At 45.9% G+C, this 21,144-nt stretch overlaps 1 protein-coding gene across 1 annotated transcript in view; it reads left to right on the forward strand.

Moving 5' to 3' along the window:
- The first annotated feature begins 771 nt into the window (after positions 1-771).
- The window catches only part of LOC106589143 (protein CBFA2T1), a 96,140-nt gene continuing 75,767 nt past the window's right edge, over positions 772-21,144 (forward strand). Inside the window, exon 1 of the mRNA XM_082970281.1 lies at positions 772-1,594. Coding sequence (XP_082826407.1) covers positions 1,567-1,594 — 28 coding nt within the window. The 5' untranslated portion in view covers positions 772-1,566. The remainder of the gene's footprint in view (positions 1,595-21,144) is intronic.

The raw sequence follows: 21,144 nt of genomic DNA on the forward strand, positions 1-21,144 counted from the left end.
CGGTGTCCGGTCTGGATAAATGAGGCCCCAGGCCCCCGGTGTCCGGTCTGGATAAATGAGGCCCCAGGCCCCCGGTGTCCGGTCTGGATAAATGATGCCCCAGGCCCCCGGTGTCCGGTCTGGATAAATGAGGCCCCAGGCCCCCGGTGTCCGGTCTGGATAAATGAGGCCCCAGGCCCCCGGTGTCCGGTCTGGATAAATGAGGCTCCGACGACTTGGGGGCAGTGGGTTCAGAACAACAACAACTAAAACTGTTTACAAAAAAAATACAATTATACCACCACCTAAATGAACACGTGGGAGTGGAAAGGTAAAGAGGCAGGTGCACAGGTAGACCCAATGATTTATACATACAGTAGATGACTGACAGGGGGCGACGTGTTGACGACACCTCTTCTCCATCTTGGTTCTCCCCAACCGTTGTAAAAAATATTTTGGAAGATGTATAAATGCATTTTTTAATTGTCTACATTCGCTATTGGCACATTTATTCTATTACAGACAGCTTAATGTCTATTTTTTAAATTATTTTATGAGTTAAACATAAAAACTAAAAAAAAAATGACTACAGCAACAACAAAAAATGAAATACATGTAATTTTCTCCTTGAAACATTTTATTGAAATACTGTGGAATTCCATTCATTCCTGTGGAGGATTGCTCCTAATGGGGAGGACCAATATGGCCGACCGTAGCTTCAAGTCAAAGCCTCTCACTGGCCAATATATAAACAGCAATCCAGGGTTTACACATCATTGGGCAGACCACTATCTGTGCGCGTACCTACTTGACTCGCACTCTTGCGAAGAGCAGTCAGAGACAGACGGAACACAGCCACTCCTCAGCTAGAGGCCGAGCTCAGTAGTCCTTCTAAACGAGAGGGCAATAAAATAACCCGGGTCTATAACACCCCTCACTAATCTATCGTTGTTATACACTTCTACTTGACCTCTGCAACCTGTTTTAGGAGCTGCGACTCAGCCTGTCACCCGCCCACACCTCCTGGCCTCCCTCCACCTGGGTCCTGGAGCTCCGCCGACCGACCGACCGACCGAGCGAACCCAGCTGCAGGCGAAGGAAGCACCATTATCCTATTCCTCGTTCTAACGGCAACCGATACACAACCGGTAGGCACGCGAGAGGTATGAAAAGGCAAATCCGAATGTGTGGTCATTAATCTCTAATCTAGACTACCCTATATCTATAAACGAAATTATAAAAAAAAAAAGACAGAAAGGTTTTCAATTACAGAAAGCAAAACAGAAACGGTAGTTTAATTTTTTTGGGGGGAGCTTCGCATCATCTCGGTATTTTCTCCAGCTGCGCTCAACTCGAACCCCCGTTCAGTTTCCTTCCATCCAGATTTGTGTCCACTGAATGAAGACTCTTTGGCACCTTGCGGTTTTTTGCTGGTTTTGTTCTGAAGTTCTGACGGACCGTTTTGACTCTGGAGCCGTTTTCTAATAGACTGGGACCGAGAAACATCCGTCATTCTAACATATCGAGTGGACTGGAGTCAGAGACTGACTGGAAATTATTCATTTTTTGCCCTCAACACCGTAACGCATGGTGGGAATTTCTGCCTCTTTTCAGTGTAAGTGCCATTTTTTTTCCTTCTCATTCATTCACTCTGTTTCTTAGCTTGTGTTTTATAACGCTGTGTGTATTTGGTGGTGGAGAGAAAACACTAAAGGATCATCTGGAGAGACTTGCTGTTTCCCTGTGCCGTTATAGCCGTGGTGAATTGTATCGGATGCAACAAGGGTGCTTGCTAAATTAGGCAATGTCTCTTTATAAAAATACTTAGTAAAAATATATATATTTTTTAATATGAGTAATATATTATTTTAAAATAATCTATGATCTATCCTATGGAATTGCGGTTTATATTCATGCGCCACCGGGTAGGCTATTATTGGAACGAAAGGCGCGTGAAATAGGCTAAGGGAATATATTATGAAACAGAAATATCATCATCTAACATTGATTTCATCTACAGGTTTAAAAATATTCTAGTTTTCATTTGACATGTTTATTAGATCTAGAGACAAAAAACATAGAATATCATCCCAAAACCAAAAACCTTTCCGCGCGTAACGGTTTCATACACATATTATTTGGTTATTTGACACCAGGCAGCATTTTGTCGTCTAATGTTAGCGTCTATACTTCCATGAAAATGATTTGAATGGAAATGTTATTTACTGTTCAATGGTCTTATTCGTTCAGCCATAGTCAAATAGCCTAGAATATATATCTATATATCAGTGTAGCCTATATAGATATAATGTAGATAAGTAATAGCTAAATAGTGCTTCATATTTGTCTAATGGAGATAACCTTGTTTCTTAACTGTTTTACTTTAATTCACTTTGTTCAGTTACAATTTTAATTCATTCAAATACAGTACCAGTCAAAAGTTATGGACACACTTAATCATTCAAGGGTTTTTCTGTATTTTGACTATTTTCTACATTGTAGAATAATAGTGTAGACATTAAAAACAATGAAATTACACATATGGAATCATGAAGTAACCAAACAAGTGTTAAACAAATCAAAATATATTTTATATTTAAGATTCTTCGAAGTAGACAGCCTTTGCCTTGATGACAGTTTTGCACACTCTTGGCATTCTCTCAACCAGCTTCATGAGGTAGTCACCTGGAATGCATTTAAATTAACAGGTGGGGTGATGGGGTCCAGTCTGCTGGGGTGATGGGGTGATGAGGTCTAGTCTGCTGGGGTGATGGAGTCTAGTCTGATGGGGTGATGGGGTGATGGGGTCTAGCCTGCTGGGGTGATGGGGTCTAGTCTGCTGGGGCGATGGGGTCTAGCCTGCTGGGGTGATGGGGTCTAGTCTGCTGGGGCGATGGGGTCTAGCCTGCTGGGGTGATGGGGTCTAGTCTGATGGGGTGATGGGGTCTAGTCTGATGGGGTGATGGGGTCTAGGCTGATGGGGTGATGGAGTCTAGGCTGCTGGTGTGATGAGGTCTAGTCTGATGGGGTGATGGGGTGATGGAGTCTAGTCTGCTGGGGCGATGGGGTCTAGCCTGCTGGGGTGATGGGGTCTAGTCTGCTGGGGTGATGGGGTCTAGTCTGCTGGGGTGATGGGGTCTAGTCTGCTGGGGTGATGGGGTCTAGCCTGCTGGGGTGATGGGGTCTAGTCTGCTGGGGCGATGGGGTCTAGCCTGCTGGGGTGATGGGGTCTAGTCTGATGGGGTGATGGGGTCTAGTCTGATGGGGTGAAGTGGTCTAGTCTGCTGGGGTGATGGAGTCTAGTCTGATGGGGTGATGGGGTGATGGAGTCTAGTCTGATGGGGCGATGGGGTGATGGGGTCTAGTCTGCTGGGTGATGGAGTCTGCTGGGGTGATGGAGTCTAGTCTGCTGGGGTCTAGGCTGATGGGGTGATGGGGTGATGGGGTCTAGTCTGCTGGGTGATGGAGTCTAGTCTGCTGGGGTGATGGAGTCTAGTCTGCTGGGGTGATGGGGTCTAGGCTGATGGGGTGATGGAGTCTAGGCTGCTGGTGTGATGAGGTCTAGTCTGATGGGGTGATGGAGTCTAGTCTGCTGGGGCGATGGGGTCTAGCCTGCTGGGGTGATGGGGTCTAGCCTGCTGGGGTGATGGGGTCTAGCCTGCTGGGTTGATGGGGTCTAGCCTGCTGGGGTGATGGGGTCTAGTGTGCTGGAGTGATGGGGTCTAGGCTGCTGGGGTGATGGGGTGATGGGGTCTAGTCTGCTGAGGTGATGGGGTGATGGGGTCTAGTCTGCTGAGGTGATGGGGTGATGGGGTCTAGTCTGCTGAGGTGATGGGGTGATGGGGTCTAGTCTTCTGGGGTGATGGGGTCTAGCCTGCTGGAGTGATGGGGTCTAGCCTGCTGGGGTGATGGGGTCTAGCCTGCTGGGGTGATGGGGTGATGGGGTCTAGTCTGCTGGAGTGATGGGGTGATGGGGTCTAGTCTGCTGTGATTTTGGGGTCTAGTCTGCTGGGGTGATGGGGTCTAGTCTGATGGGGTGATGGGGTGATGGGGTCTCGGCTGCTGGGGTGATGGGGTGTTGCGGTCTAGTCTGCTGGGGTGATGGGGTCTAGTCTGATGGGGTGATGGGGTCTAGCCTGCTGGGGTGATGGGGTCTAGTCTGCTGGGGTGATGGGGTCTAGCCTGCTGGGGTGATGGGGTCTAGCCTGCTGGGGTGATGGGGTGATGGGGTCTAGTCTGCTGGGGTGATGGGGTCTAGGCTGCTGGGGTGATGGGGTCTAGTCTGCTGGGGTGATGGGGTCTAGCCTGCGGGGGTGATGGGGTCTAATCTGCTGGGGTGATGGGATCTAGTCTGCTGGAGTGATGGGGTCTAATCTGCTGGGGTGATGGGGTGATGGGGTCTAGTCTGCTGGAGTGATGGGGTCTAGCCTGCTGGGGTGATGGGGTCTAGTCTGCTGGGGTGATGGGGTCTAGTCTGCTGGGGTGATGGGGTCTAGCCTGCTGGGGTGATGGGGTCTAGGCTGCTGGGGTGATGGGGTCTAGCCTGCTGGGGTGATGGGGTCTAGTGTGCTGGGGTGATGGGGTCTAGTCTGCTGGGGTGATGGGGTCTAGGGTGCTGGGGTGATGGGGTGATGGGGTCTAGTCTGCTGGGGTGATGGGGTGATGGGGTCTAGTCTGCTGGGGTGATGGGGTCTAGTCTGCTGGGGTGATGGGGTCTAGCCTGCTGGGGTGATGGGGTCTAGCCTGCTGTGGTGATGGGGTGATGGGGTCTAGTCTGCTGGGGTGATGGGGTCTAGGCTGCTGGGGTGATGGGGTCTAGTCTGCTGGGGTGATGGGGTCTAGCCTGCGGGGGTGATGGGGTCTAATCTGCTGGGGTGATGGGGTCTAGTCTGCTGGAGTGATGGGGTCTAATCTGCTGGGGTGATGGGGTGATGGGGTCTAGTCTGCTGGAGTGATGGGGTCTAGCCTGCTGGGGTGATGGGGTCTAGTCTGCTGGGGTGATGGGGTCTAGTCTGCTGGGGTGATGGGGTCTAGCCTGCTGGGGTGATGGGGTCTAGGCTGCTGGGGTGATGGGGTCTAGCCTGCTGGGGTGATGGGGTCTAATGTGCTGGGGTGATGGGGTCTAGTCTGCTGGGGTGATGGGGTCTAGGGTGCTGGGGTGATGGGGTGATGGGGTCTAGCCTGCTGGGGTGATGGGGTGATGGGGTCTAGTCTGCTGGGGGGATGGGGTCTAGTCTGCTGGGGTGATGGGGTGATGGAGTCTAGTCTGATGGGGTGATGGGGTGATGGGGTCTAGTCTGCTGGGGTGATGGGGTCTAGGCTGCCGCTGACAACTGTCTATATATCTATAATTTCAGCTGTCTATATATCTATAATGACTGTCTATATATCTATAATGACTGTCTGTATATCTATAATGACTGTCTATATATCTATAATGAATGTCTATATATCTATAATGGCAGCTGTCTATATATCTATAATGACTGTCTATATATCTATAATGACAGCTGTCTATATATCTATAATGACTGTCTATATATCTATAATGACTGTCTATATATGTATAATGACAGCTGTCTATATATCTATAATGACTGTCTATATATCTATAATGACTGTCTATATATCTATAATGACTGTCTATATATCTATAATGGCAGCTGTCTATATATCTATAATGACTGTCTATATATCTATAATGACAACTGTCTATATATCTATAATGACTGTCTATATATCTATAATGACTGTCTATATATCTATAATGACTGTCTATATATCTATAATAACAGCTGTCTATATATCTATAATGACTGTCTATATATCTATAATGACTGTCTATATATCTATAATGACTGTCTATATATCTATAATAACAGCTGTCTATATATCTATAATGACTGTCTATATATCTATAATGACTTTCTATATATCTATAATGACTGTCTATATATCTATAATGACTGTCTATATATCTATAATGACTGTCTATATATCTATAATAACAGCTGTCTATATATCTATAATGACTGTCTACATATCTATAATGACTGTCTATATATCTATAATGACTGTCTATATATCTATAATAACAGCTGTCTATATATCTATAATGACTGTCTATATATCTATAATGACTGTCTATATATCTATAATGACTGCCTATATATCTATAATGACTGTCTATATATCTATAATAACAGCTGTCTATATATCTATAATGACTGTCTACATATCTATAATGACTGTCTATATATCTATAATGACTGTCTATATATCTATAATAACAGCTGTCTATATATCTATAATGACTGTCTACATATCTATAATGACTGTCTATATATCTATAATGACTGTCTATATATCTATAATAACAGCTGTCTATATATCTATAATGACTGTCTACATATCTATAATGACTTTCTATATATCTATAATGACTGTCTATATATCTATAATAACAGCTGTCTATATATCTATAATGACTGTCTATATATCTATAATGACTGTCTATATATCTATAATGACAGCTGTCTATATATCTATAATGGCTGTCTATATATCTATAATGACAGCTGTCTATATATCTATAATGACAGCTGTCTATATATCTATAATGGCTGTCTATATATCTATATTGACAGCTGTCTATATATCTATAATGACAGCTGTCTATATATCTAGTATAATGCAGCGACACTGTAGATACTTTCAACAAAGTGTGAAATAGTAGTTTGATGCTATGAGAAGTATTACTCCCCTTCTGCCTAGAATAGGATGCAGTATGGGAAGAGTCCCAAATGGTCTTTATAGCTCTGGTCAAAAGAAGTGCTCTATATAGGGAATAGTGTTTTGGATGTAGTGTAGTAGAGCCGTGCGGTGGAATAATTACAGTGGATCTTTTACATGATGAAGTGTAGACTGTTCTGTTTTTGGACCAGAACCAAGTGTGTTATCAGGGTCCTAACCACTTGAATTAATGGTGTCACACAATGTGTTCCAAATGGCCCCCTATTCCCAGTATGGGCCAATACTTCTGACCAGAGCCATATGGGGCCCTGATGAAAAGTAGTGCACTAAATAGGGAATAGGGTGCCGTTCCCCATAGGGTCCTGGTCTAAAGTAGTGCACTAAATAGGGAATAGGGTGCCATTTGGGATGCACAGAATGTTGACACCTTACGTAAACCAGCCAGGTTCACTGTCACTTTTCTTATCTGTCCTCTGGCTTATTTTATATCTTCAAGTGTCAACATTTTTTTTTGGTGGAAATATGCAGTATTACATTTACAAATGTTGCTCTACATTCTACATAGGCCATACGTTTCCTGAATCTAATGCCAACTTTTACCCTGAATGACATTCATTTCCATTAGTGATCTTATTATAATATGCAATATTATAAACATTCTTCGACTTCGGCCATACATTTGTAATAGAATGTATCTTAAAGCTGGAATCCTTAAATGGTGAAACTGCAACATTCGTCACTGAAGCTTTTCTCAGTTCACTCAGTAGCACATATTTAGTCAGTGTGTGAGGTATTATATTTTGTGTCGCTGTGCGTGGTTGCTCCAATTTTAAATGTCCTAAAATGTGTTTGTATTGTTTAGTCACTTAGCTTGGAGTTTCTCCACCATGGTGTATGTTTATAGTATATTTAGCAGGGATTTAAGGAGTTCTGAAAATTCCCCTTTGGTCTTTATGACACCCAGCAGGGCTTTATGACACCCAGCAGGGCTTTATGACACCCAGCAGGGCTTTATGGCACCCAGCAGGGCTTTATGACACCCAGCAGGGCTTTATGGCACCCAGCAGGGCTTTATGACACCCAGCAGGTCTTTATGACACCCAGCAGGGCTTTATGACACCCAGCAGGGCTTTATGACACCCAGCAGGGCTTTATGACACCCAGCAGGGCTTTATGACACCCAGCAGGGCTTTATGGCACCCAGCAGGGCTTTATGGCACCCAGCAGGTCTTTATGGCACCCAGCAGGTCTTTATGGCACCCAGCAGGTCTTGATGACACCCAGCAGGGCTTTATGACACCCAGCAGGTCTTGATGACACCCAGCAGGTCTTTATGACACCCAGCAGGTCTTTATGACACCCAGCAGGGCTTTATGGCACCCAGCAGGTCTTTATGACACCCAGCAGGGCTTTATGGCACCCAGCAGGGCTTTATGACACCCAGCAGGGCTTTATGACACCCAGCAGGTCTTGATGACACCCAGCAGGTCTTTATGACACCCAGCAGGTCTTTATGACACCCAGCAGGGCTTTATGGCACCCAGCAGGTCTTTATGACACCCAGCAGGGCTTTATGGCACCCAGCAGGTCTTTATGACACCCAGCAGGTCTTTATGACACCCAGCAGGGCTTTATGACACCCAGCAGGGCTTTATGACACCCAGCAGGGCTTTATGACACCCAGCAGGGCTTTAAGTGGTCACTCACTCTGCTGTGTGTGTGTGTGTGTGTGTGTGTGTGTGTGTGTGTGTGTGTGTGGTTGAGAGTCTAAATCCTCTCTAACTCATTGTGAGAGCCATTGTTGATGTGTTTCCACATGACTTCACTGGCGTAGCACTCTATAGGGTGAACCCAGACGGCCGTACACCTTGGAGAATCCTGGCCTCTAGATCGATATAGGCATTGATGGATACAAATGTTTCTCGAAGAGGATTTTAACTCGCTGGTTATTGAATTCCATCACCCGTGAATGAGAGACTGCATGGGCGAAAATGACGAGGAGGAAGAGGGAGGAGAGGAGAGTAGAGAAGGGTAAGGAGGAAGAGGAGAGGAGAGGAGAGGAGGAGGAGGGAGGGAGAAGGTGAGAGTACTATTGTTGTACTGAGTTGGAATTTACTGGGTCTAATATAGGGCTGGTTACTGGGTTTAATATAGGGCTGGTTACTGGGTCTAATATAGGGCTGATTACTGGGTCTAATATAGGGCTGGGTTACTGGGTCTAATATAGGGCTGGGTTACTGGGTCTAATATAGGGCTGGGTTACTGGGTCTAATATAGGGCAGGTTACTGGGTCTAATATAGGGCAGGTTACTGGGTCTAATATAGGGCTGGGTTACTGGGTCTAATATAGGGCTGGGTTTACTGGGTCTAATATAGGGCTGGGTTTACTGGGTCTAATATAGGGCTGGTTTACTGGGTCTAATATAGGGCTGGTTACTGGGTCTAATATAGGGCTGGGTTACTGGGTCTAATATAGGGCTGGGTTACTGGGTCTAATATAGGGCTGGTTACTGGGTCTAATATAGGGCTGGGTTTACTGGGTCTAATATAGGGCTGGTTTACTGGGTCTAATATAGGGCTGGTTACTGGGTCTAATATAGGGCTGGGTTACTGGGTCTAATATAGGGCTGGTTACTGGGTCTAATATAGGGCTGGGTTACTGGGTCTAATATAGGGCTGGTTACTGGGTCTAATATAGGGCTGGGTTACTGGGTCTAATATAGGGCTGGTTACTGGGTCTAATATAGGGCTGGTTACTGGGTCTAATATAGGGCTGGTTACTGGGTCTAATATAGGGCTGGTTACTGGGTCTAATATAGGGCTGGGTTTACTGGGTCTAATATAGGGCTGGGTTTACTGGGTCTAATATAGGGCTGGTTTACTGGGTCTAATATAGGGCTGGTTACTGGGTCTAATATAGGGCTGGGTTACTGGGTCTAATATAGGGCTGATTACTGGGTCTAATATAGTGCTGGTTACTGGGTCTAATATAGGGCTGGTTACTGGGTCTAATATAGGGCTGGTTACTGGGTCTAATATAGGGCTGGTTACTGGGTCTAATATAGGGCTGGTTACTGGGTCTAATATAGGGCTGGGTTTACTGGGTCTAATATAGGGCTGGTTACTGGGTCTAATATAGGGCTGGGTTACTGGGTCTAATATAGGGCTGGGTTACTGGGTCTAATATAGTGCTGGTTACTGGGTCTAATATAGGGCTGGTTACTGGGTCTAATATAGGGCTGGTTACTGGGTCTAATATAGGGCTGGTTACTGGGTCTAATATAGGGCTGGTTACTGGGTCTAATATAGGGCTGGGTTTACTGGGTCTAATATAGGGCTGGGTTACTGGGTCTAATATAGGGCTGGGTTTACTGGGTCTAATATAGGGCTGGTTTACTGGGTCTAATATAGGGCTGGTTACTGGGTCTAATATAGGGCTGGGTTACTGGGTCTAATATAGGGCTGGGTTACTGGGTCTAATATAGGGCTGGTTACTGGGTCTAATATAGGGCTGGTTACTGGGTCTAATATAGGGCTGGTTACTGGGTCTAATATAGGGCTGGTTACTGGGTCTAATATAGGGCTGGTTACTGGGTCTAATATAGGGCTGGGTTTACTGGGTCTAATATAGGGCTGGGTTTACTGGGTCTAATATAGGGCTGGTTTACTGGGTCTAATATAGGGCTGGTTACTGGGTCTAATATAGGGCTGGGTTACTGGGTCTAATATAGGGCTGGGTTACTGGGTCTAATATAGTGCTGGTTACTGGGTCTAATATAGGGCTGGTTACTGGGTCTAATATAGGGCTGGTTACTGGGTCTAATATAGGGCTGGTTACTGGGTCTAATATAGGGCTGGTTACTGGGTCTAATATAGGGCTGGGTTTACTGGGTCTAATATAGGGCTGGTTACTGGGTCTAATATAGGGCTGGTTACTGGGTCTAATATAGGGCTGGGTTACTGGGTCTAATATAGGGCTGGTTTACTGGGTCTAATATAGGGCTGTGTTTACTGGGTCTAATATAGGGCTGGTTTACTGGGTCTAATATAGGGCTGGTTACTGGGTCTAATATAGGGCTGGTTACTGGGTCTAATATAGGGCTGGGTTACTGGGTCTAATATAGGGCTGGGTTACTGGGTCTAATATAGGGCTGTGTTACTGGGTCTAATATAGGGCTGGTTACTGGGTCTAATATAGGGCTGGTTACTGGGTCTAATATAGGGCTGGGATACTGGGTCTAATATAGGGCTGGGTTACGGCTGGGCGATATGGCCTGGGAGATTCACCATATCTCTATTTCTTTAATGTTTTCTCTAAATATTCTTTGTTGCTCAATTAAACTTCAATACACCACATTTCAAGGAGTGAGGAATAATCTAATAAATTCAGTGCTCGTAAAATAATACCTAGGCTAAATATAAGAATTCCATAGCCATAATTTCATTATTTTACCAAAATAGTTTAACCTGCTTTTTTTTGTTGTTGCAATAATCAATGATCTGCCGTTCAAGTCTGTCGATGAAAATTAAATTGCTGTTATAAATTTACCCAGAACCGTGAACAATGCATATCCGCTGATTGTGACCAACTTCTTGGTCGCGGATCCATTTACTATCAAGGAAGAATAGTTGAACTGTTCTGAAAAGCAATTACGTCTCACAGTCTCACGTCAGAATTAGACGTTTTTCCATGTTGCTCAAATGTCAAATTTTCAAAGACTTTATGGTTAAGTTTTGCCATTAATTCCCGCAAATCTTATTGTTAGGCATTATAACTCTGAATGGTTAAGGTACGGGTTAAGGTTTGGGAGAGGCTTAAAACTAAAATCTCAAAAACAACTTTCTATCGCTGGATTCCAACCTTTGGCCCATCTGACAACCCTACTTGAAGGTAAAAACATTCACTGTTGACCCTAGTGGCTGGTTTACACCTCCCGACGTCCGCAGACATAAATGGACGTCAAATTCGGACTTGTATCACGGGTGACCTGGCTGTTGAATAGCCCCTCATGTCCGTCTCCAACATAGCCTGTTCATATTGTTTAGATATTGAATTCAGCTGTCCTAGCTGGATAAGATGCTTATTTCTCAGAATTAGAATGAGAAGTCAGTTCCTTATATAGATTATAGACAGCTAGTATAATAGTCTGTGGCTAATATTCTGCTAGCTGTACGTCGTACCCCAATGCATGTTGTGGCTAACATTCTGCTAGCTGTACGTCGTACCCCAATGCATGTTGTGGCTAACATTCTGCTAGCTGTACATGGTACCCCAATGCATGTTGTGGCTAACATTCTGCTAGCTGGACGTGGTACCCCAATGCATGTTGTGGCTAACATTCTGCTAGCTGTACATGGTACCCCAATGCATGCTGTGGCTAACATTCTGCTAGCGGTACGTCGTACCCCAATGCATGTTGTGGCTAACATTCTGCTAGCTGTACGTCGTACCCCAATGCATGTTGTGGCTAACATTCTGCTAGCTGTACGTCGTACCCCAATGCATGTTGTGGCTAACATTCTGCTAGCGGTACGTCGTACCCCAATGCATGTTGTGGCTAACATTCTGCTAGCTGTACGTCGTACCCCAATGCATGTTGTGGCTAACATTCTGCTAGCTGGACGTGGTACCCCAATGCATGTTGTGGCTAACATTCTGCTAGCTGGACGTGGTACCCCAATGCATGTTGTGGCTAACATTCTGCTAGCTGTACATGGTACCCCAATGCATGCTGTGGCTAACATTCTGCTAGCGGTACGTCGTACCCCAATGCATGTTGTGGCTAACATTCTGCTAGCTGTACGTCGTACCCCAATGCATGTTGTGGCTAACATTCTGCTAGCGGTACGTCGTACCCCAATGCATGTTGTGGCTAACATTCTGCTAGCGGTATGTCGTACCCCAATGCATGTTGTACATTTTGGGAGTAGATACATCAAAAGGGTATCAATAGAAAGGTTAAGTTCTCCTCTATTACAGTAAAGTAATACCTCTAAATATTACAGTCAAATAATACCTCTAACTATTACAGTAAAGTAATACCTGTAACTATTACAGTAAAGTAATACCTCTAACTATTACAGTAAAATAATGTCTCTAACTATTACAGTAAAGTAATACCTCTAACTATTACAGTAAGATAATGTCTCTAACTATTACTGTAAAGTAATACCTCTAACTATTACAGTAAAGTAATACCTCTAACTATTACAGTAAAGTAATACCTCTAACTATTACAGTAAGATAATGTCTCTAAGCTTTGTGTCCATATGAACGACTCTGTTGAACCAAACCTCAAATGCGAATATCGAGTTGAAACTGCTTGTTGTCAGAGAGGAAGAAGTTATCTTTCGTCTTTGTTGTTGTGAATGGCAGGAGGAGGGGCTTGGTGTCTGTGGAGTGGGGAGGTGTACAGTCAACACAGCACAGAAGGAGGAGGGGCTTGGTGTCTGTGGAGTGGGGAGGTGTACAGTCAACACAGCACAGAAGGAGGAGGGGCTTGGTGTCTGTGGAGTGGGGAGGTGTACAGTCAACACAGCACAGAAGGAGGAGGGGCTTGGTGTCTGTGGAGTGTGTACAGTCAACACAGCACAGAACGACAGAATGCTCACGAAAAAAAGAAAAAAAAAAACATTATTCTTGCTATACAGGCATTTTGAGCATCGCTCTAAAACATTAGAATTAATTTGATATATCGCCCAGCCCTAGTCTAATATAATGTTAAAAAAAAAGTTCCAAAAGAATAAAGACATTTCAAATGTCATGTTATATCTATATACAGTGTTGTAACGATGTACAAATAGTACAAAAGGGAAAATAAATAAACATAAATATGGGTTGAATTTACAATCAAATCAAATCAAATCAAATTTATTTTTATATAGCCCTTCGTACATCAGCTGATATCTCAAAGTGCTGTACAGAAACCCAGCCTAAAACCCCAAACAGCAAGCAATGCATGTGAAAGAAGCACGGTGGCTAGGAAAAACTCCCTAGGAAAAACTCCCTAGGAAAAACTCCCTAGGAAAAACTCCCTAGAAAGGCCAAAAACCTAGGAAGAAACCTAGATGGTGTTTGTTTCTTCACTGGTTGACCTTTTCTTGTGGCAACAGGTCACACATCTTGCTGCTGTGATGGCACACTGTGGTATTTCACCCAGTAGATATGGGAGTTTATCACTATTGGGTTTGTTTTCGAATTCTTTGTGGATCTGTGTAATCTGAGGGAAATATATGTCTCTAATATGGTCATACATTTGGCAGGAGGTTAGGAAGTGCAGCTCAGTTTCCACCTCATTTTGTGGGCAGTGTGCACATAGCCTGTCTTCTCTTGAGACCCAGGTCTGCCTACGGCGGCCTTTCTCAATAGCAAGGATATTCTCACTGAGTCTGTACATAGTCAAAGCTTTCCTTAAGTTTGGGTGAGTCACAGTGGTCAGGTATTCTGCCACTGTGTACTCTCTGTTTAGGGCCAAATAGCATTCTAGTTTGCTCAGTTGTTTTGGTCAATTCTTTCCAATGTGTCAAGTAATTATCTTTTTGTTTTCTTATGACTTTGTTGGGTCTAGTTCTGTTGCTGTCCTGGGGCTCTGTGGGGTCTGTTTGTGAACAGAGCCCCTGGACCAGCTTGCTTAGGGGACTCTTCTCCAGGTTCATCTCTCTGTAGGTGATGGCTTTGTTATGGAAGGTTTGGGAATCGCTTCCTTTTAGGTGGTTGTAGAATTTAACATCTCTTTTCTGGATTTTGATAATTAGCGGGTATCGGCCTAATTCTGCTCTGCATTATTTGTTTTTCTACGTTGGACACGGAGGATATTTTTGCAGAATTCTGCATGCAGAGTCTCAATTTGGTGTTTGTCCCATTGTGTGAATTCTTGGTTGGTGAGCGGACCCCAGACCTCACAACCATAAAGGTCAATGGGTTCTATAACTGATTCAAGTATGTTTAGCCAGATCCTAATTGGTATGTCAAATTATATGTTCCCTTTGATGGCATAGAAGGCCCTTCTTGCCTTGTCTCTCAGATTGTTCACAGCTTTGTGGAAGTTACCTGTGGTGCTGATGTTTAGGCCGAGGTATGTCTCGTTTTTTTTTTTTTTCTAGGGCAACGGTGTCTAGATGGAATTTGTATTTGTGGTCCTGGCGACTGGACCTATTTTTTTGGGACACCATTATTTTTGTATTACTGAGTTGACTCTCTCCCCTAGCTCCCTCTCTGTTTATTTTTCTCCCTCCATCTGTCTGTAGCGGATATAGTAATCGCTGTAATACACATTGCCTTCACCTCAGACACACACACACACAACGTGCCATCCTGACGAGCCCATTTTTACTCCAGATAAGCTGCTGCTGGGGATGGAAGGGTGTAAATGAATATAAAGGCACCTCACTGATTTCTCCCTGCACTCTGCCAAAAGGTAATCTTATTGAATAGGTGCTTTTCGCTGATGCAGGGCCCAGATAGCAACACAACGGAGTGAAGATGTAAACCTGGTATCTCACAGACTCCTCTGTTTTCCATTTATAGATAAGATTTAAAATATTCAGGCTGGTGGAGGTGTTATGGAGGGAGGGATGGATGGAGGGAGGGAGGGAGGGAGGGAGGGATGGATGGAGGGAGGGATGGATAGAGGGAGGGAGGGTGAGAGGGCGGGATGGAGGGATGGAGGGATGGAGGGAGGGATGGAGGGAGGGATGGATGGATAGAGGGAGGGAGGGTGAGAAGGAGAGAGAGGGAGGGCGGGATGGAGGGAGAGAGGGAGAGAGGGAGACAGAGAAGGAGAGAGAGAGACAGAGAAGGAGAGAGAGAGAGACAGAGAGACAGAGAGAGAGAGACAGAGAGAGAGAGACAGAGAGAGAGAGACAGAGAGAGAGAGACGGAGAGAGAGACAGAGAGAGAGACAGAGAGAGAGACAGAGAGAGAGAGACAGAGAGAGAGAGAGAGAGAGAGAGAGAGACAGAGAGAGAGACAGAGAGAGAGACAGAGAGAGAGAGAGACAGAGAGAGACAGAGAGAGAGAGAGACAGAGAGAGACAGAGAGAGAGAGAGACAGAGAGAGAGAGACAGAGAGAGAGAGAGACATAGAGAGAGAGAGAGATACAGAGAGAGAGAGACAGAGACACAGAGACAGAGACACAGAGACAGAGAGGGGGAGGAGGAGGAGGAGGAAGGCTCTTTCTCTGAGGGATGTGGTCTATCTGGTTCAGGCGTTTGTGTTGGCCTTGTGGCAGTGCTTTAAGTGCTCCCCAGGAAGCAGATTACCTGCTGATGTCATGGCAATTCCCACACTAAGCAAGGGACCACGGCCAATGTTCCTGCTCATAGGACTCTGGTCAACAGTAGTGCACTATATAGGGAATAGGGCTCTGGTCAACAGTAGTGCTCTATATAGGGAATAGGACTTTGGTCTATAGTAGTACCACTATATAGGGAATAGGTCTCTGGTCAACAGTAGTGTTCTATATAGGGAATAGGGCTCTGGTCAACAGTAGTGTTCTATATAGGGAATAGGGCTCTGGTCAACAGTAGTGTTCTATATAGGGAATAGGGCTCTGGTCAACAGTAGTGTTCTATATAGGGAATAGGGCTCTGGTCTATAGTAGTACCACTATATAGGGAATAGGGCTCTGGTCAACAGTAGTGTTCTATATAGGGAATAGGGTGCCATTTGGGATGTACTAGACGACACGTACTATGGACGTCTATGGTTCTGCATCTGTGTGGAATGTGTGATTGGTGGAGTATTATATGGGCTGATGGGATGGACTTGGCTGATGGGATGGACTGGGCTGATGGGATGGACTGGGCTGTGGAGAAGGACTGGGCTGTGGAGAAGGACTGGGCTGTGGAGAAGGACTGGGCTGTGGAGATGAACTGGGCTGTGGAGATGAACTGGGCTGTGGAGAAGGACTGGGCTGAGGGGATGGACTGGCTGAGGGGATGGACTGGGCTGAGGGGATGGACTGGGCTGAGGGGATGGACTGGGCTGAGGGCATGGACTGGGCTGAGGGAATGGACTGAGGGGATGGACTGGGCTGAGGGCATGGACTGGGCTGATGGGATGGACTGGGCTGAGGGGATGGACTGAGGGGATGGACTGGGCTGAGGGCATGGACTGGGCTGATGGGATGGACTGGGCTGAGGGGATGGACTGGGCTGAGGGGATGGACTGGGCTGTGGAGAAGGACTGGGCTGTGGGAATGGACTGAGGGGATGGACTGGGCTGAGGGGATGGACTGGGCTGAGGGGATGGGCTGAGGGGATGGACTGGGCTGAGGGTATGGACTGGGCTGAGGGGATGGACAGGGCTGAGGGGATGGACAGGGCTGAGGGGATGGACTGGGCTGAGGGGATGGGCTGAGGGGATGGACTGGGCTGAGGGGATGGACAGGGCTGAGGGGATGGACTGGGCTGAGGGCATGGACTGGGCTGAGGGGATGGACTGGGCTGAGGGGATGGACTGGGCTGAGGGGATGGACTGGGCTGTGGGAATGGACTGAGGGGATGGACTGGGCTGAGGGGTGGGACTGGGCTGAGGGGATGGACTGGGCTGAGGGGATGGGCTGAGGGGATGGACTGGGCTGAGCGGATGGACAGGGCTGAGGGGATGGACAGGGCTGAGGGGATGGACTGGGCTGAGGGGATGGACAGGGCTGAGGGGATGGACAGAGAGTATATATACATTAATTTATACGTTGTTCTGTGCCAAGCTAAATTCTGTTAATAAAAGTCACTTAATTATAGCAGCATAGCAGTATCTTGAAATAAACTCCAGAGCTTTGTTGGACCCAGATGGAATCCACATACGCCCTGACAGCTTTCACATGTACTAGCTAGCAGCCTTACAAAGCCAGCGAAACAGCAACACACACACACACACACACACACACACACACACACACACACACACACACACTTTTTGTTATTTTTTATTTAACCTTCATTTAAATAGACAAGTCAGTTAAGAACAAATTCGTATTTACAATGACGGCCTACCCTGGCCAAACACACACCCAGACACACACACACACACACACACACAAACACACACATAGACAAAGAGACTGCTGGTGAAGTGTAGAGGAGAAAGATTGCTTATTCGTAAGCGGCAATCTAAGACAAATCCCCTGCAGAATCACCAACAGCAGATATTTCCTGAGTGAAAACAATGTCCTGAGCAAATGTCAAATTGGCTTTTTACCAAATTATCGTACGACAGACCACGTATTCACCCTGCGCAACCTAATTGACAAATAAATAAAACAAAACAAAAGTATTCTCATGCTTTGTTGATTTCAAAAAAAGCTTTTGACTGAATTTGGCCAGAGGGTCTGCTATACAAATTGATGGAAAGTGGTGCTGGGGGAAAGCATATGACATTATAAAATCAATCTACACAAACAGTTAAAATTGGCAGTTACCACCTGTGGTAAATTCAATTGAATGGACATGATTTGGAAAGGCACACACCTGTCTATATAAGGTCCCACAGTTGACAGTGCATGTCAGAGCAAAAACCAAGCTATGAGGTTGAAGGAATTGTCCGTAGAGCTCCAGGACAGGATTGTGTCGAGGCACAGATCTGGGGAAGGGTACCAAAAAATGTCTGCAGCATTGAAGGTCCCCGAGAACACAATGGCCTCCATCATTCTTAAAATGGAAGAAGTTTGGAACCACCAAAACTCTTCCTAGAGCTGGCTGCCTGGCCAAACTGATCAATCGGGGGAGAAGGGCATTGGTCAGGGAGGTGACCAAGAACCTGATGGTCACTCTGACAGAGCTCCAGAGTTCCTCTGTGGAGATGAGAGAACCTTCCAGAAGGACAACCGTCTCTGCAGAAATCAGGCTTTATGGTAGAGTGACCATACAGAATAAACACTTCAGTAAAAGGCACCTGCTTGGAGTTTGCCAAAAGGCACTTAAAGACTCTCAGACCATGAGAAGCAGGATTCTCTGGTCTGAAACCAAGATTGAACTCTTTGGCCTGAATGTCACATCTGGAGAAAACCTGGCACCATCCACGGTCGTGGCAGCATCATGCTGAGTGGATGTATTTGAACGGCAGGGACTGGGAGACTAGTCAGGATCAAGGCAAAGATGAACGGAGCAAAGTACAGAGAGATGCTGGATGAAAACTGCTACAGAATGCTCAGGACCTCTGACTCGGGCGAAGGTTCACCATCCAACAGGACAGCGACCCTAAGCACACAGCCAAGACAACGCAAGAGTGGCTTTGGGACAAGTCTGTGAATGTCCATGAGTGGCCCATCCAGAGCCCGGACTTGAACCTGATTGAACATCTCTGGAGAGACCTGAAAATAGCTGTACAGCAATGCTCCCCATCCAACCTGACAGAAATTGAGAGGATCTGCAGAGAAGAATGGGAGAAACTCCCCAAATACAGGTGTGCCAAGCTTGTAGCATCATACCCAAGAAGACTCAAGGCTGTAATTGCTGCCAAAGGTGCTTCAATAAAGTACTGATTAAAGGGTCTGAATACTAATGTAAATGTGATTTTTCAGGATTTTATTTTAAATTTTGTTTTTCAATCAAATTTCAATCAGATTTATTTATAAAGCCCTTTTCACATCAGCCGATGTCACAAAATGCTGTATAGAAACCCAGCCTAACACCCAAAACAGCAAGCAATGCAGATGTAGAAGCACGGTGGCTAGGAAAAACTCCCTAGAAAGGCCAAAACCTAGGAAGAAACCTAGAGAGGATTCAGGCTATGAGGGGTGGCCAGTCCTCTTCTGGCTGTGCCGGGTGGAAATTATAACAGAACATGGCCAATATGTTCAAACGTTCATAGATGACCAGCATGGTTAAATAATAATAATCACAGTGGTTGTCGAGGGAGCAACAGGTCAGCACCTCAGGAGTAAATGTCAGTTGGCTTTTCATCGCCGATCATTCAGAGTTAGAGACAGCAGGTGCGGTACAAGGGAACAGGTCAGGGTTCCGTAGCCGCTGGCAGAACAGTTGAAACTGGAGCAGCAGCATGACCAGGTGGACTGGGGTCAGCAAGGAGTCATCATGCCAGGTAGTCCTGAGGCATGGTCCTAGGGCTCAGGTCCCCCGAGAGATAGAGAGAGAGAAAGAGAGAGAGAGAGAGAGAAAGAAAGGGAGAGAGAGAGAGAAGGAGAAAGAGAGAAAAGAGAGAGAATTAGAGGCAGCATACTTAAATTCGCACAGGACACCAGACAAGACAGGAGAAATACTCCAGATATAACAGACTGACCCTAGCCCCCCGACACATAAACTACTGCAGCATAAATACTGGAGGCTGAGACAGGAGGGGTCAGGAGACACTGTGGCCCCATCCGATGATACCCCCGGACAGGGCCAAACAGGAAGGATATAACCCCAGCCACTTTGCCAAAGCACAGCCCCCACACCACTAGAGGGATGTCTTCAACCACCAACTTACTACCCTGAGACAAGGCCGTGTATAGCCCACGAAGATCTCCGCCACGGCACGAACTCGAGGGGGGCGCCAACCCAGACAGGAAGACCACGTCAGTGACTCAACCCACTGAAGTGACGCACCCCTCCCAGGGACAGCATGGAAGAACACCCCTGTAATAGGGTTAGAGGCAGAGAATCCCAGTGGAGAGAGGGGAACCGGCCAGGCAGAGACAGCAAGGGTGGTTCGTCACTCCAGTTCACCTTCACACCCCTGGGCCAGACTACACTCAATCATAGGACCTACTGAAGATATGAGTCTTCAGTAAAGACTTAAAGGTTGAGACTGAGTCTGCGTCTCTCACATGGGTAGGCAGACCATTCCATAAAAATGGAGCTCTATAGGAGAAAGCCCTGCCTCCAGCTGTTTGCTTAGAAATTCTAGGGACAATTAGGAGGCCTGCGTCTTTTGACCGTAGCGTATGTGTAGGTATGTACGGCAGGACCAAATCGGAAAGATAGGTAGGAGCATGCCCATGTAATGCTTTGTAGGTTAGCAGTTAAACCTTGAAATCAGCCCTTGCCTTAACAGGAAGCCAGTGTAGAGAGGCTAGCACCAGAGTAATATGATCAAATATTTTGGTTATAGTCAGGATACTAGCAGCTGTGTTTAGCACTAACTGAAGTTTATTTAGTGCTTTATCCGGGTAGCCGGAAAGTAGAGCATTGCAGTAGTCTAACCTAGAAGTAACAAAAGCATGGATTCATTTTTCTGCATCATTTTTGGAGAGAAAGTTTCTGATTTTTGCAATGTTACGTAGATGGAAAAAAGCTGTCCTTGAAACACTTAATATGTTCTTCAAAAGAGAGATCCGGGTCCAGAGTAACGCCGAGGTCCTTCACAGTTTTATTTGAGAAGACTGTGCAACCATCCAGATTAATTGTCAGATTCAACAGAAGATCTCTTTGTTTCTTGGGACCAAGAAAAAGCATCTCTGTTTTGTCCGA

The sequence above is a fragment of the Salmo salar genome, chromosome 27, assembly GCF_965601325.2.
Source record: "Salmo salar chromosome 27, fSalSal1, whole genome shotgun sequence".
In the NCBI taxonomy this organism is placed as follows: Eukaryota; Metazoa; Chordata; class Actinopteri; order Salmoniformes; family Salmonidae; genus Salmo; species Salmo salar.